This window comes from Quercus lobata, chromosome 9 (assembly GCF_001633185.2).
Source record: "Quercus lobata isolate SW786 chromosome 9, ValleyOak3.0 Primary Assembly, whole genome shotgun sequence".
Lineage (NCBI taxonomy): Eukaryota > Viridiplantae > Streptophyta > Magnoliopsida > Fagales > Fagaceae > Quercus > Quercus lobata.
In genome coordinates this window covers 24240318-24254305 of record NC_044912.1, presented here as the reverse complement: position 1 = coordinate 24254305, position 13988 = coordinate 24240318, and the positions used below count along the sequence as shown (strand labels likewise).

At 46.3% G+C, this 13988-nt stretch overlaps 1 protein-coding gene across 2 annotated transcripts; it reads right to left on the bottom strand.

Moving 5' to 3' along the window:
- Window positions 1-223: 223 nt before the first annotated feature.
- On the bottom strand, window positions 224-2246 carry LOC115960615 (alpha-1,3-arabinosyltransferase XAT3-like). 2 transcript variants are annotated; one of them, XM_031079553.1, is made up of 4 exons: window positions 2135-2244; window positions 1919-2034; window positions 1672-1779; window positions 224-1507 (listed from the first exon to the last, which is right to left on the bottom strand). In XM_031079553.1, the coding sequence occupies exons 2-4, from the start codon at window positions 2031-2033 to the stop codon at window positions 366-368; spliced, it is 1365 nt and encodes a 454-aa protein (XP_030935413.1). In that variant the 5' UTR covers window position 2034; window positions 2135-2244; the 3' UTR covers window positions 224-365. The 2 variants fall into 2 exon arrangements, with proteins under 2 accessions (XP_030935413.1, XP_030935414.1); XM_031079554.1 differs by lacking the exon at window positions 1919-2034 and having other exon boundaries at window positions 2135-2246.
- Between the last annotated feature and the right edge of the window lie 11742 nt (window positions 2247-13988).

Sequence of the window (13988 nt, the reverse complement as noted above, 5' to 3'; positions counted from 1 at the left end):
TTGAAAAGGTTAATCATTCTTTTGCACAGCTACACACGGTTTTGCATCTTTATCTAAAGCTAAATTTGTTGAAATTACCGTGATTCCATAATATCTGTGTCTGATCAGATCAGTACTTAAAATGGTTTAAATATATGACGTTGTTCAATCAATGAAATAAATGCATTACGTTTTATTTTGGAAGTTTTAAAGCATTAGAAATAAACTTTCATGGATACCCTTGTTTCTCAAACAATATGTAAAAAACATGATTGAATGAATCTATGCAAGACCAAAAAAAAAAAATTCTATATGCATTTTTTTTTCCTCTTACTTCACAGGATAATGACATATACCCCAAATCTATTATCCCACAATAAAGCAATTTAGTGTCCAAGAAACTTCATTGCTTTCTCAAGGGTCTCCCTAAACCTTACCAAGTTTATCATCAGGTTCTGCCCGTCAACATATGTAGCTCTTGCAGCATTGTAGCCCTTCAAGAATATAGACATGGGATCAGAAATTACTGGGTGGTCTGGACCATACTCTTTGAAAAGCGAACTCTCCGTTGGCTCAATCTTGTACTCCAAATAATGCATCCCCATCTCTTTTGCTGGTCCACCAAAGTAAGCTGTTGAAGCCCAATCCAACCCCAGTGGCACCACTTGGACCATTACTGCCCCAGCAGGCAAGAACACAGTATTTGTAACTCCAGCACCATGTGCTCCAACCATGACACTACACGAGTTGAGTACCTCTGCAAACTTGTCCAAGTTTGACATCCTATTAGGTGTTGCCACAACAACTTCAAAACCAAGTTCCTCCATCATATCCACCATTTCATCTTCATTCATAAACTTTCTTGTTTTAGGACGAGATATGAGAAGTAGCTTTGGCTTTTCTATATCAGAAACATTCTTTATCTTCAGGTTATATGTTTCTCTTAGGAAATGCTTGAAGTCAAACATGGAATACCCTCCAGGAATTTCTGTAGGATTTAAGGCTAGATTGTCATGGTACTTTAACCCTATAACTGCTCCGGGAAAGCAGTGAACACCTCCATCTTTTGCTGCATTTATCACCTCAAATTTTGACAAGTGGGTTAGAATCTGATTGTATTTTCTGACCCACCAAGGCTTAAAATCAGTGATGACAAATTGTAGGTGGGATTTAAAGTGGTAACATGTGATGAATAAGGGGATGATGAGCTCATTAAACTCATGAAATAGGTTGCCTGTGAAGCCACCAGAGGAGAACACAACAGCTGGGACATCATGAGTGAATTGACAAGCAGGTAAGCTAGCATTTCCATGAAGTATTTGCACAGGTGAGACTTGTACCATAGCCGTCTCATCCTCTTTCCTAGCATATGGTCTAACCGTGTGATTAACTTGGACTTGAGAGGATTGTAGGTAAGCAGTTAATGCATTGTTGTCAATTATAACTGGTTTTTTTGCGACACATACTTCTGAGTGAAGGTCAGAGTGGCAAGAAAAACCAGTAGTTTCAAGCTGAACTCGATCTTCACCTGTATGCAAAAATAAGACTTTTCAGTTTACATGAATTAGAAAATTAAAGGGCAATCCTGTAGTTGTATTGGGTGTATTGGTACTTATACGGATAATAGCTTATGTTGTAATTTGAAAGTAAGTTGAGTAGTAAATCATAAAAAGCTAAAGACAAAGAGGTAACCTCTCACTAATCTTCTCATAGTAAATTCTAGAGGTTCAACAAGTTCTACGCCTTTATCAACCTTTCTTCTGTAGGGACTACCATTCCAATTTGATAGATGGTCCTTCCCTGCATTATCAGACAAGACAACTCAAATTAGCATAGTCAATTGTGGGGAGAGGAAGAAGAAGATGTTAAAACCAAGATAGCACAGTGCCAAAAACTTATAATTATTCATGAAAAGCGAACATAAAAAAAATGGAATTACATGAATCAAATGGGTTAACATCGGATGTGAAATATGCAGCATAAAGCAAGAAGATAACAAGCAATAATACTACTGAAGTTGCACCAAGCACTAATCTGCTGGATTCCTTCCCCATCCTGATCAATCAGAAAAAAAAAATTTCAAAGACTTTAGCATCTATAGTTGAAGTGCCTAAGCTTTTCATAGGCTTTGCAATTCTGTTTTTCTGGTACTTACTGTTGACTGTGTCTGTCATCATATACAGTATATATTTTGTTTAATTTATGCTAGTTCCAATATATTCGACCTTATTGAATAGAGCAACTTGAGCTGGATAGTTGAATAATTTTGGTAGCTTATGCTGAATCATTCATTTATTTAAGTAGTCTATTCATTGGTCTATTGGTTGTTAGTGCTTCGTTTTCTATTGCTTGATTCATTCAGCTTCAAAAAAAGAAGATATTTTTCACATTTTTAGTTCTCACGTGCTTATTTGGTATAAGGGATTTAAGTCATGCGTTCCACTGTCTCTGTCAATGACTTCTTGCAACAAAGATGGCCTAACAACCAATCTCCCCTAGCATCCCCGAACTATTACAATTTTAGATAGTGGTGACTTTAGGATTTTTTTTCAAGGGGGTCAATAAGAAGATGAATATAGGAGGTGAATCTTGCGGTTTACATAATTTCTTTATTACAAATTTGCCCATAGTACCATGAAGAGAATAAAACATAAATTATAATTTCATTTGGTATATTATTTCTTTTAATATAATTAACATACTAATTATGGTTGCTAAGATTAAATTTTGGAAATATTCTATTATTTCTAGATACAATACCACCGTGCATCCTTGGATTGATAGCCACTTGACTAGAATAAGTTTTTGTGAGGTCATGTGGAAGCAAGGGTCGGGCGTTCAATTCTCTAGAAAGGAGTTTCACACACATATATTTACATTATGTTTGTGGGGCCCGGCCCAAAAATAATGGGCTATTCCAAATTCAGGCCCGTCCGAAGAGCGTCCTGTTCGAAGAGAAACCACATATAAAGCATTACTCAATCCCAATAACGCCAAGGAAACCTGTCCGAGGAGTAACTCCTCCTCGGACATCACGAAGCCCAGACGAGGAACTCTCCCCATCCATTTCAGTTCATCCTCCCAACATATAAAATGAATAAAATCCAAAATATCTCATGGAAAGCTGCCACCACCACATTAATTGCGCCCCAACCACCCTCTTGGCCGCATTAATGAGGAAAAGACCCCTGAATAGTACCACCTTGGCCTCTGTAACTCACAAAGGGAGAGATGAGGGCGTCTGATGGGACAGGTGCTCAAGTAGATGCTTAGATGATCAACAAGTGTAAGGTTGAGATGAGAGGAGGGGAACTAAATAATGTAGTGGAGTCCCTCAAAGAGGAGGACGGAAAAACTGTATTATGAACTGAAGAAATAGAATCATACGTGAGAGATCCATTCTTGTGTTTTTATTTTCTGCAACAATACTGTCCATGTATCAGACCGAATAGACTCACTGAGGCTAAGTTCTTTGACCCATCCTCTACAAATATTTATTGTGGGTTGCGCTTTGGGCCAAGACCTGATCAATAGAAATTGGACCAGGAAAATCGTGCAACTACAATTGGCGCCGTCTGTGGGAAGAACTAGGGCATCAGCCAGCACAACGGTCGAGCATGGCAGAACTAGGTCCGCACCAGGAGAATCCTCACCAGGCTAACTCCCAACAGACACAACCCGCCGAGTCGCAGAGGCAAAATAACCCCGTCAACCCAGACCACAGGGGAAATCGTGAGGGAAGTGCGCATACTATCCGGACAAGCCAGAGTCACACTCAGATAAGTAGTCACGTGTCCCAGAGGCGAAATAGTCACCAGGCCATGCAGCGAGAGATAGACGATCTGAAGAGGAAGTTACGACGGGTACAGCGAAAACGATCTCCTTCAGACTCAGACGAGTCCTCTAATGCGGAGGATGCGAGTTACCGACGGAGATCAAGGACCCCCCCAAATGAAACCTTTTCCTACGAAAAGGAACCACGCCCTGTGCGGAAATATGAGAGCACATCCAGCAAGGGTTCGGGAAACGATGCCATGAAGAAGGCGTTGGACCAGGTTTCAAGGTCCCCCTTCACGTATAGAATTGAAGGGGCTAAGCTGCCTCGACGGTTCAACCAACCGGCATTCGCCATCTATAACGGTCGAGCAGACCCAGTAGAGCATGTGAGTCAATTTAACCAAAAGATGGCGATCTACTCGCAAAATGAAGCCCTTATGTGTAAAATCTTCCCGTCCAGCTTGGGATCAATGGCAATGAGGTGGTTCAACGGCCTGAAGACAAATTCCGTAAGCTCATACAAGCAGCTCACTCGGGATTTCTGCTCCCGCTTTATCACCAACACCAGAGTCCCCAGGCCACTCGGTTCGCTATTGTCTTTATCCATGCACGAGGGGGAGACTCTGAAAGCATACTCGGATTGATACTGGGAAGTGTATAACGACCTGGATGACAACCATGATGCTGTCGCTATCAGCACATTCAAAAGCGGGCTCCCCACCGACCATGGCTTAAGGAAGTCCCTCACTGGAAAACCAGTCGCCAACGTTGATCAGTTGAGGGATAGGATCGACAAATACAAAAGAGTGGAGGAAGATCAGCTGCAAGGGAGGGGAAAGGAGAAGGTTATCCCCCCCAAAGCAAATGATTTCAGGTCGGAATGGCACAACCCTGGTCAGCCGATGAGAGATTTTTCGCGACAGGCTGGGCAGAGCAACCCGCAAATAGTGAATGTCGTATTCAGAGAGCCAGTACAACAGGTACTGGAGAAAGTAAGGGATGAGCCCTATTTCAGGTGGCCGAGAAAGATGGCTGGAGACCCTTCCAAACGTAACCAGAACCTGTACTGCCACTATCATCAGGACCATGGGCATACTACTGAGGACTGCAGGAATCTATGGAATCACCTAGATCAGTTGGTCCGAGAAGGAAAGTTACGTCACCTGCTGCACCCATCGAGTGGCCATCCCGGCCAAGCAACACAAGAACCTCGAAAGGACGTGTCTTTAAGACCCCCCACCGGGACGATACATGTCATCCTCGCTGCACCAGGAAGAACTGGGCCACCCATCCCCAGGGTATTGGCTGTTGATCGGCTCCCCTCCGAGGGCAGGCAAAGGGAACCCAAAAGGTCAAAAAATGGAAGCTCTTTGATACTGGGATTCTCGGATGAGGATAAGAGAGGAACTATTCAACCTCACGATGATGCCTTGGTGGTCACATTGAGGATTGGGGGCTTCGACGTGAAAAGGGTGTTGGTGGACTCGGGAAGTGCAGTAGAGATAATGTACCCTGATCTATACAAGGGGCTGAACTTGAAGTCAGAAGATTTGGCAGCTTATGACTCCCCCCTTCTCAGCTTCGAAGGAAAAATTGTTACGCCAAAAGGGCAGATCCGACTACCCATACAGACGGGGTCGGAGGTGGTGGAGGTGAATTTTATCATCGTCGACGCTTACTCACCCTACACCGCGATAGTCGCCAGGCCATGGATCCACGCCCTGGAGGCTGTAACCTCCATACTTCATCAAAAAGTGAAATACCCATCCAGAGGACAAGTAGAAGAGATCCGAGGAGATCAGGCCGTGGCCAGGAAGTGTATGGTGGCCGCCATTTTACATCGGCCCCCAATCGAGTCCTCGGCCCCAGAGAACTTATAGCAACCAACATCCTCGGTAAGGTAAGGCGATGGGCTGGCCGAGGAGATAAGGTGTGAAAGTTTAGATAAGATCGCTGTCAACGACGACCCGGAAAAATTCTTTCAGGTCGGCTCTGAATTACCTTCTCAGGAAAAGGAGGAGCTGGTCAGATTTCTCAGAGAAAATGTCGACGTGTTCGCATGGGACGCCTACGACGCCCCGGGAGTTGATCCTAGCCTTATTTGTCACCACTTGAACGTCAACCCCTCTTCCGCTCCGAAGAAACAGCCACCCCGACGCCCTTCGAAGGAACATGCCAGTGCCGTAAAAGACAAAGTGGCGAAATTAAAAAGGGCAGGGGCTATTAAAGAGGTCTTTTACCCTGAATGGTTGGCAAACACTGTGGTGGTAAAGAAGAAGACAGGGAAATGGAGGGTCTGCGTGGACTTCACGGACCTGAACAAGGCGTGCCCAAAGGACCCATTCCCCCTACCCCGAATCGACAGATTGGTGGATGCAACCGTGGGCCACCCCCGAATGAGTTTCCTGGACTCCTTCTAGGGCTATCATCAGATACCCCTCGCGCTAGAAGACCAAGAGAAGACGGCTTTCATGACACCCATCGAAAATTATCACTATAAGGTAATGCCCTTTGGGTTGAAGAACGCCGGATCAACCTACCAAAGGATGATGACCCGAATGTTCGAGCCACAGCTGGGCAAAATCATTGAGGTTTACATAGACGATATGGTTGTGAAGAGTAAAAGGGTGTCCGAGCACGTGAAAGACCTTGAAAGAATCTTCGCTATCTTGAGGGAACATCGATTGCGGCTGAATGCTTCCAAATGTTCATTCGGGGTCGGGTCGGGGAAATTTTTGGGGTACATGGTAACCCACAGGGGAATAGAAGTAAGCCCCGACCAAATCAAGGCAATTAACAATCTACAGGCTCCTCGGAACCCAAAGGAAGTGCAGAAGCTCACTGGTATGATTGCAACGTTAAACCGATTCATATCGCGATCAGCGGACCGATGTCGACCTTTTTACCTCCTGATAAACAAATGGAAAGGGTTTGAATGGTCGGAGGATTGTGTTCGGGCTTTCCAGCAGCTTAAGGAATACTTGTCACGACCACCCATCATGTCCAGCCCTGAGGCAGATGAGGTGCTGTTTGCGTACATCGCTGTAACTCCCCATACTGTGAGCCTGGTACTGGTACGGGATGATAATGGGGTGCAGCGACCGGTTTACTATGTGAGAAAATCCTTACATGAGGCGAAGGTGAGGTACCTACCTCTAGAAAAGGCAATCCTAGCGATAGTACATGCCACACGGAAGCTTCCTCATTACTTTCAGGCGCATACGGTCATCGTTCTAACTCAGCTTCCCCTTCAAGCAGTGCTTCGAAGCGCTGACTATATAGGAAGGATCGCCATGTGGAGTGCGCTTTTGGGAGCCTTTGATATTAAATATATGCCCAGATCCTCCATCAAAGGACAGGTCCTCGCAGACTTGGTGGCGGAGTTTGCTGAACCCTCTGTAGAAACAATAACTGAGGAGAAAGACATGGATGGAAAATCGGTTGGTGCGATTTCAACAGGGAGGACCATGCATTGGAAGGTCTACGTGGATGGTGCAGCTAACCAGAGAGGGTCAGGAGTTGGGATAGTTTTAATATCCCCGGACGGTGCTGCCATTGAAAAATCACTGAGGCTCGGATTCTCGGCTACAAACAATGAAGCCGAATACGAAGTCTTACTCCAAGGGATGACGATGGTTCAAAGACTGGGCGGAAGAATAATAGAAGCATTCTCGGACTCCAGACTGGTAGTCGGACAAGTGATGGGTGAGCTGGAAGCTCGAGATATTAGGATGCAAGAGTATTTGGGACAAGTCAAGCGGCTGCAGACGAATTTTGAATCCTTCCATCTGACGCACATTTCCAGAAGTGTAAACACCCATGCAGACTCGCTGGCCACTCTCGCCACGTCCTCGGCACATAATCTGCCGCGGATGATCCTGGTTGAAGATCTAGCCCAGGCAAGTCCCATCAGCAGAAGCCCGGCCAGAGTCCATCAGATCAGAAAGAGTCACAGCTGGATGGACCCCATAAAGAACTTCCTTTAAAACGACATCCTGCAGGAGGAAAAATTGGAAGCCGAGAAGATACGTAGGAATGCTCCTCGGTTCTAGCTATCAGAGGACCACAAACTATATCGGCGCTCTTACTCTGGACCGTACCTACTCTGCGTGCATCCAGAAGAATCCGAATCTCTACTTGAAGAGTTACACGAGGGGATTTGTGGAAGTCATACCGGAGGAAGGTCGTTGGCGCACAGGGCACTTACCCAAGGGTATTGGTGGCCGAACATGCAAAGAGAGGCCCAAGAATACGCTAAGAAGTGCGACCAGTGCCAAAGATTCGCCCCGAATATTCACCAACCCGGAGGGGTTCTCAACCCCCTCTCTAGCCCATGGCCGTTCGCACAATGGGGCCTTGATTAGTTGGACCCTTCCCCAATGCTGTGGGGAACAAGCGATACATAATAGTCGGAACTGATTACTTCACTAAATGGGTGGAAGCTGAACCCTTGGCCAACATTAGGGACGTGGACACCCAAAAATTCATCTGGAAGAACATCATCACCCGCTTCGGGACTCCGCGTACACTCATTTCCGACAATGGTCTGCAGTTCGACAGTAAGAACTTTAGGGAGTATTGCCGCGAGTTTGGAATCATTAACCGATACTCCACCCCCGCCTACCCTCAAGGAAATGGGCAGGTCGAAGCCGTGAACAAGGTCATAGTGAACGACTGAAGAAAAGACTGGACGAGGCAAAGGGGAGATGGGTAGAAGAACTCCCCCACGTCTTATGGACTTATCGGACGACGCCGCGACGATCGACCGGTGAGACCCCCTTCTTGATGACTTATGGGGCTGAGGCCGTGCTCCCAATCGAGAACAACTTTCCTACACTAAGGTCTAGATCGTTTACCCCAAATGGTAACGACGAGTTATTGGAAAGGAGTCTGGACCTAGCCGAGGAAAGAAGAGAAAAAGCAATGATTCATATGGCCTATTATCACCAAAAGCTCAGACAAGGGTATGATGCTAACGTCAAACTGCGGCCTCTGGGTCCAGGCGACCTCGTGATGAGAAAGATTCTGGGCAGCGCAAAGAACCCCTCTTGGGGCAAGTTGGGGCCCAATTGGGAGGGACCGTACTGTGTCACATCCGTGGCCGGAATAGGCGCCTATTGCCTAGAAGATTTGGACGAAAAAGCTGTACCTCGACCATGGAATGTAAATAACCTCAGAAGATATTGTTATTAATGAATGGCTTAGCATACGTTTTCTTTCATGACTATCCGTTGCTTGCTGGTCTGCTGACAACTATTCATAGTTTTAAACAGAACCCAAGTCCTGCATGGCTTCTCGGACCACAGACTTGGGGAAAATTATTACTCATGACAATTTTTGTAAGTTTTAAATAGAACCTAGTCTTGCATGGCTCCACGGATCACAGACTTAGGGGAAATTAATACTTACGGCGACTATTCATAGTTTTAAACAGAACCCAAGTCCTGCATGGCTTCTCGGGCCACAGACTTGGGGGAAATTATTACTCATGACAATTTTTATAAGTTTTAAACAGAATCTAGTCCTGCATGGCTCCACGGACCACAGACTTAGGGGAAATTAATACTTACGGCGACTATTCATAGTTTTAAACAGAATCCAAGTCCTGCATGGCTCCTCGGGCCACAGACTTGGGGGAAATTATTACTCATGACAATTTTTATAAGTTTTAAACAGAACCTAGTCCTGCATGGCTCCACGGACCACAGACTTAGGGGAAATTAATACTTACGGCGACTATTCATAGTTTTAAACAGAACCCAAGTCCCGCATGGCTCCTCGGGCCACAGACTTGGGGGAAATTATTACTTACGACTACTATTCATAGTTTTAAACAGAACCCAAGTCCTGCATGGCTCCTCGGGCCACAGACTTGGGGGAAATTATTACTCATGACAATTTTTATAAGTTTTAAACAGAACCTAGTCCTGCATGGCTCCACGGACCACAGACTTAGGGGAAATTAATACTTACGGCTACTATTCATAGTTTTAAACAGAACCCAAGTCCTGCATGGCTCCTTGGACCACAGACTTGGGGGAAATTATTACTCATGACAATTTTTATAAGTTTTAAACAGAACCTAATCCTGCATGGCTCCTCGGACCACAGACTTAGGGGAAATTAATACTTACGGCAACTATTCATAGTTTTAAACAGAACCTAAGTCCTGCATGGCTCCTCGGACCACAGTCTTAGGGGAAATTATTACTTATGATAGATTGGGAGATTATTACTTAAAGGAAATCATTTTAAGGCGTGCGCGCAGTCGGGCACCATCGCGACCCTCAAATGCGCAGCGCCAAAAACCCATTTTATTTTTACCGTTTACCTGTATCTACATCGTTGCAAATGTTTAAAGAAGAGCGCTACTGACATACATCCATAGTAAGCAAAACGAACATTTTATATTAATATTCCGAGTACATTAGAAAGAGAGGTCCTTACAAAAGAATGGAAAAATAGGACGACTCTCATTCAAAAAAAAAAAAAAGGGAAAGAGTACAAAGATCAAAAGCCTAAAAGGCTAAGCCTTAGCAGGAGGATCTTCTTTCTGCTCGGGCTGAGGAGGAGGAACCTCGATGGTAGAGTCTGCGGCGGGATCCTTCGCCATATCAAGCACGAGGACGGCATCAGGCACCGCCAGGTCCTGCTCTGAAGCCACTTGGGCGCCATCAGGATTCTCTCGGATCTCCTGAGGATAGAAGATGTTCTCGGGCAGTCTTAGTGCCGAATCCGCAGGAACTCCTGCAGCATCGAGAGCATGAGCCCATGAAATACTGCAGTAATCCCTGCACACCTCGGGGATCTCCTCGGATAGCCTGGCCTCCGTCTCTTCGGCCCCGAGCTGGCGAGCAGCACTCTTCTCAGCCTCTGTAGCCTCTCGGATCAGCTGGGCCTCCTCTTTGACCCGCCTCAGCTCATCCTCGACTTTTTGCAGGGCAGTCTTGAGATCCTGCACTGCCTGCCTCTCGGTGGCAAGGTTAATCTGTGTCGAGTACAGCTCTTTGCGCTGGTCCTCCGCCTGGGTCTCAGCACTCTTCAAACCAGCCTCTGCACTTTTGCGCCGGTTCTCCGACTCCTTGAACTCGTCCATGAGTTTAAGGTGATCGTGCTTGAGAGACCCCAAGGTTTTCTCCATCTCCGTCCGAGCCTGGCTCTCGACCTCAGCCCGACTACTGTTAGCGCGGCAAAATTCCTCAGCCACAAATACCTGCTGAGTAATCTACAAACGAAACAAGATTGCTTTAATCTAACAAGGTCAAATAAATTAATGAAACGGTAAAAGGATTACTTACCATCGCGAGATCCCTTTTAAGGGATAGGAAGATCTCGGGTTGAGAAAACCGCCTATAAGCCTCCATGTCCCGAGGAAGGAGTAGGGGTTGCTCTAAGGCGTCAGCCACGTACCCTGCCCGGCCTCGGTTGTACTCTCGAACCGAAGCATTGTAGGGGATGGCAACCCCATCCAGCTCCAACTTGGGGCTCCACGTACGCGGAGTAGCGCGCACCTCAGCAATGTTCTCCTCGTCTCGTCTCTCCGAGGAGTTACCCCTTCTGCTCCTTGGAGCACGAGTGGTTTTTTGCTGTTTGGTCGGCTGGGCAACCACCTCACCCTCCTCAGGGGTGTCAACCGGCCTCTTCTTCTTCAGGTCCGGATTAACCTTAAGGCCAGGTTCCGAAGTGCCCTGAGGGACCACAGGAGGAAGGGTTTTGACTTGTGATGGAGGTGGTCCCTTCGATGACTGACCCTTCGATGACTGACCCTTCGATGACTGACCTTTCCCTCGGGAGGCCATCAGCTCCTTTAGAGATTTTCCCTTTCCTGCCATGGGCTCCGTCTCTTCGTCCGAAGTATCGTCCGAGCAGATAACGATGGAAGGAACGCCAACTACAGAATGTCGGTCCCGCTCTCCTTCAGGATCGGAAAGTTCCACCAAGGGGGTCTGCTGAACTTCCTCCTCAAAATAAAACTCGTCTATCTCTTCCTCAAGGGAAAGACGAGATGATTCAGCTTCCTCTTCAACCTGAACGGCAACACCAGGCTCGTTTGGCGGAGGTAGCTGCTCGGCTAAGTAGGGATTTCTAACACCGGGCAACACGACTGGTGGCAGATCGTGTTCAGCTAGGAACCCGTCCTTGGACACGTCAATCCTAGCCAACCTCGGACTGCCAGCCCTTATAGCATGACCGATAGCCTGGAAAGAGCTGCTCAGAGGTTGATAGCCCAGAACCAGATGGGCCGCACGCAACTGTCCATCCTCGAAAACGTAAATCTCCGACCTAAGAAGGTAGTTCAACGCTGGCACATTCACAAAGTTTAGCCGAGGAGCGACGTGAACTTTATCTGCAAACAACCAAGAAAAATGGGGTTAGTTCACGAAATTTTCCAATTACAAAGAAAGCAAGAAAAACAACCCCTCAATACTAAATCCTTTCCCAAAAAGGACCGATCCTAAAAACGCCGCACCTGGGTTTCCTGCCCGAGTTGGACAATGAATACCGTCGAACCACTCCCCAAAAGCAATAAGGAAGTCATTCTTCACGGTCTTATTGGATATTGGGAGACAAGAGATCAACCTAACGTCCTCGTTCCAGGATTTAAGATAATACCCATCATCCCCGAGGCGGTGACATTCGTACAGATAAGCCACATCGTGCCAAGTAAGGCCTAGATTCATCCGCTCGTCTAAGACATCTACACAGCCTAGTATCTTGAACATATTCGGGGCACACTGATACGGCGTCAACCTATGGTTGAACAGGTACTCCCTTGTAATCCTACGCATGGGAAGTGTCATCTCTCCCTCTATGAAAGCAATCGTGGGGATAACGACTTCTCCCTCACCTCTATCTGTCAATACTCCTTCAAGAGGACAGTACTGCAGCCTAACCCCCGGGGGAATGTGATATTTAGCCCTAAAGGCCTCCATAGCGGCTGGAGTTTTTACTAATTTCTCAAATCTACCCATCTGAACTGAACTGGGGAAACGAAAGTAAAGACTGAGAAGAAAAGTAGGGTCCGAGGAGGGAATTGAAACGGCGAGATGAACGAAATGTACCGGTACCTTCACAAAACGCTCAATGGAACGCCTGGAAATCTCTCTTGGACGAAACGCTTCACAAAAAACGGCTACGGTGGCGTAACGGACGCAAGTGTTCGAATATCTCTGGGATTCGATGGAGTTCTCTGGAGTCCTTTGAGGTTTATGAAATGCAGATAAAAAAAAGGAACTGAACCCCTCTGACGTCTTATATAGCCGGGAGGAGAGAGAAAAGATCACTCCTGCCTAAAAATACGAGAAAAGAACGATGACCGTTCGATCCACGCCACACCGTTGGATGAAGGGAACATAACGCCTCCAGAAGTTAATGGCCGCGCCTCGTAAATTGTAGCGCGTCAAAAGTAACGGTCCGCACGCGCGCCCCAAGCTCTCCTTATTTCCATCCTCTTACTAACATCAAAACCCCGCTTTTCTCCTCGGAAGGAGATAAAAACTGGAGTTTTAAGGGGCTATTGTGGGGCCCGGCCCAAAAATAATGGGCTATTCCAAAATCAGGCCTGACTGAGGAGCGTCTTGTCCGAAGAGAAACCACATATGAAGCATTACTCAATCCCAATAACGGCAAGGAAACCTGTCCGAGGAGTAACTCTTCCTCGGACATCACGAAGCCCAGACGAGGAACTCTCCCCAGCCAATTCAGTTCATCCTCCCAACATATAAAATGAATAAAAGCCAAAATATCTCACGGAAAGCTACCACCACATTAATTGCGCCCCAACCACCCTCTTGGCCGCATTAATGAAGAAAAGACCCCTGAACAGTACCACCTTGGCCTCTGCAACTCACAAAGGGAGTGATGAGGGCGGTTGATGGGACAGGTGCTCAAGTAGATGCTTAGATGATCAACAAGTGTAAGGTTGAGATGAGAGGAGGAGAACTATATAATGTAGTGGAGTCCCTCAAAGAAGAGGACGGAGAAACTGTATTAGGAACTAAAGAAATAGAATAATACGTGAGAGATCCATTCTTGTGTTTATATTTTCTGCAACAATATTGTCCATGTATCAGACCGAATAGGCTTACTGAGGCTAAATTCTTTGACCCATTCTCTACAAATTTTTATTGTGGGTTGCGCTTTGGATCAAGGCCTGATCAATAGAATTTGGGCCAGGAAAATCGTGCAACTACAGTAGTCATTTGGTGTAAGAAAAATATAATCACTTGACT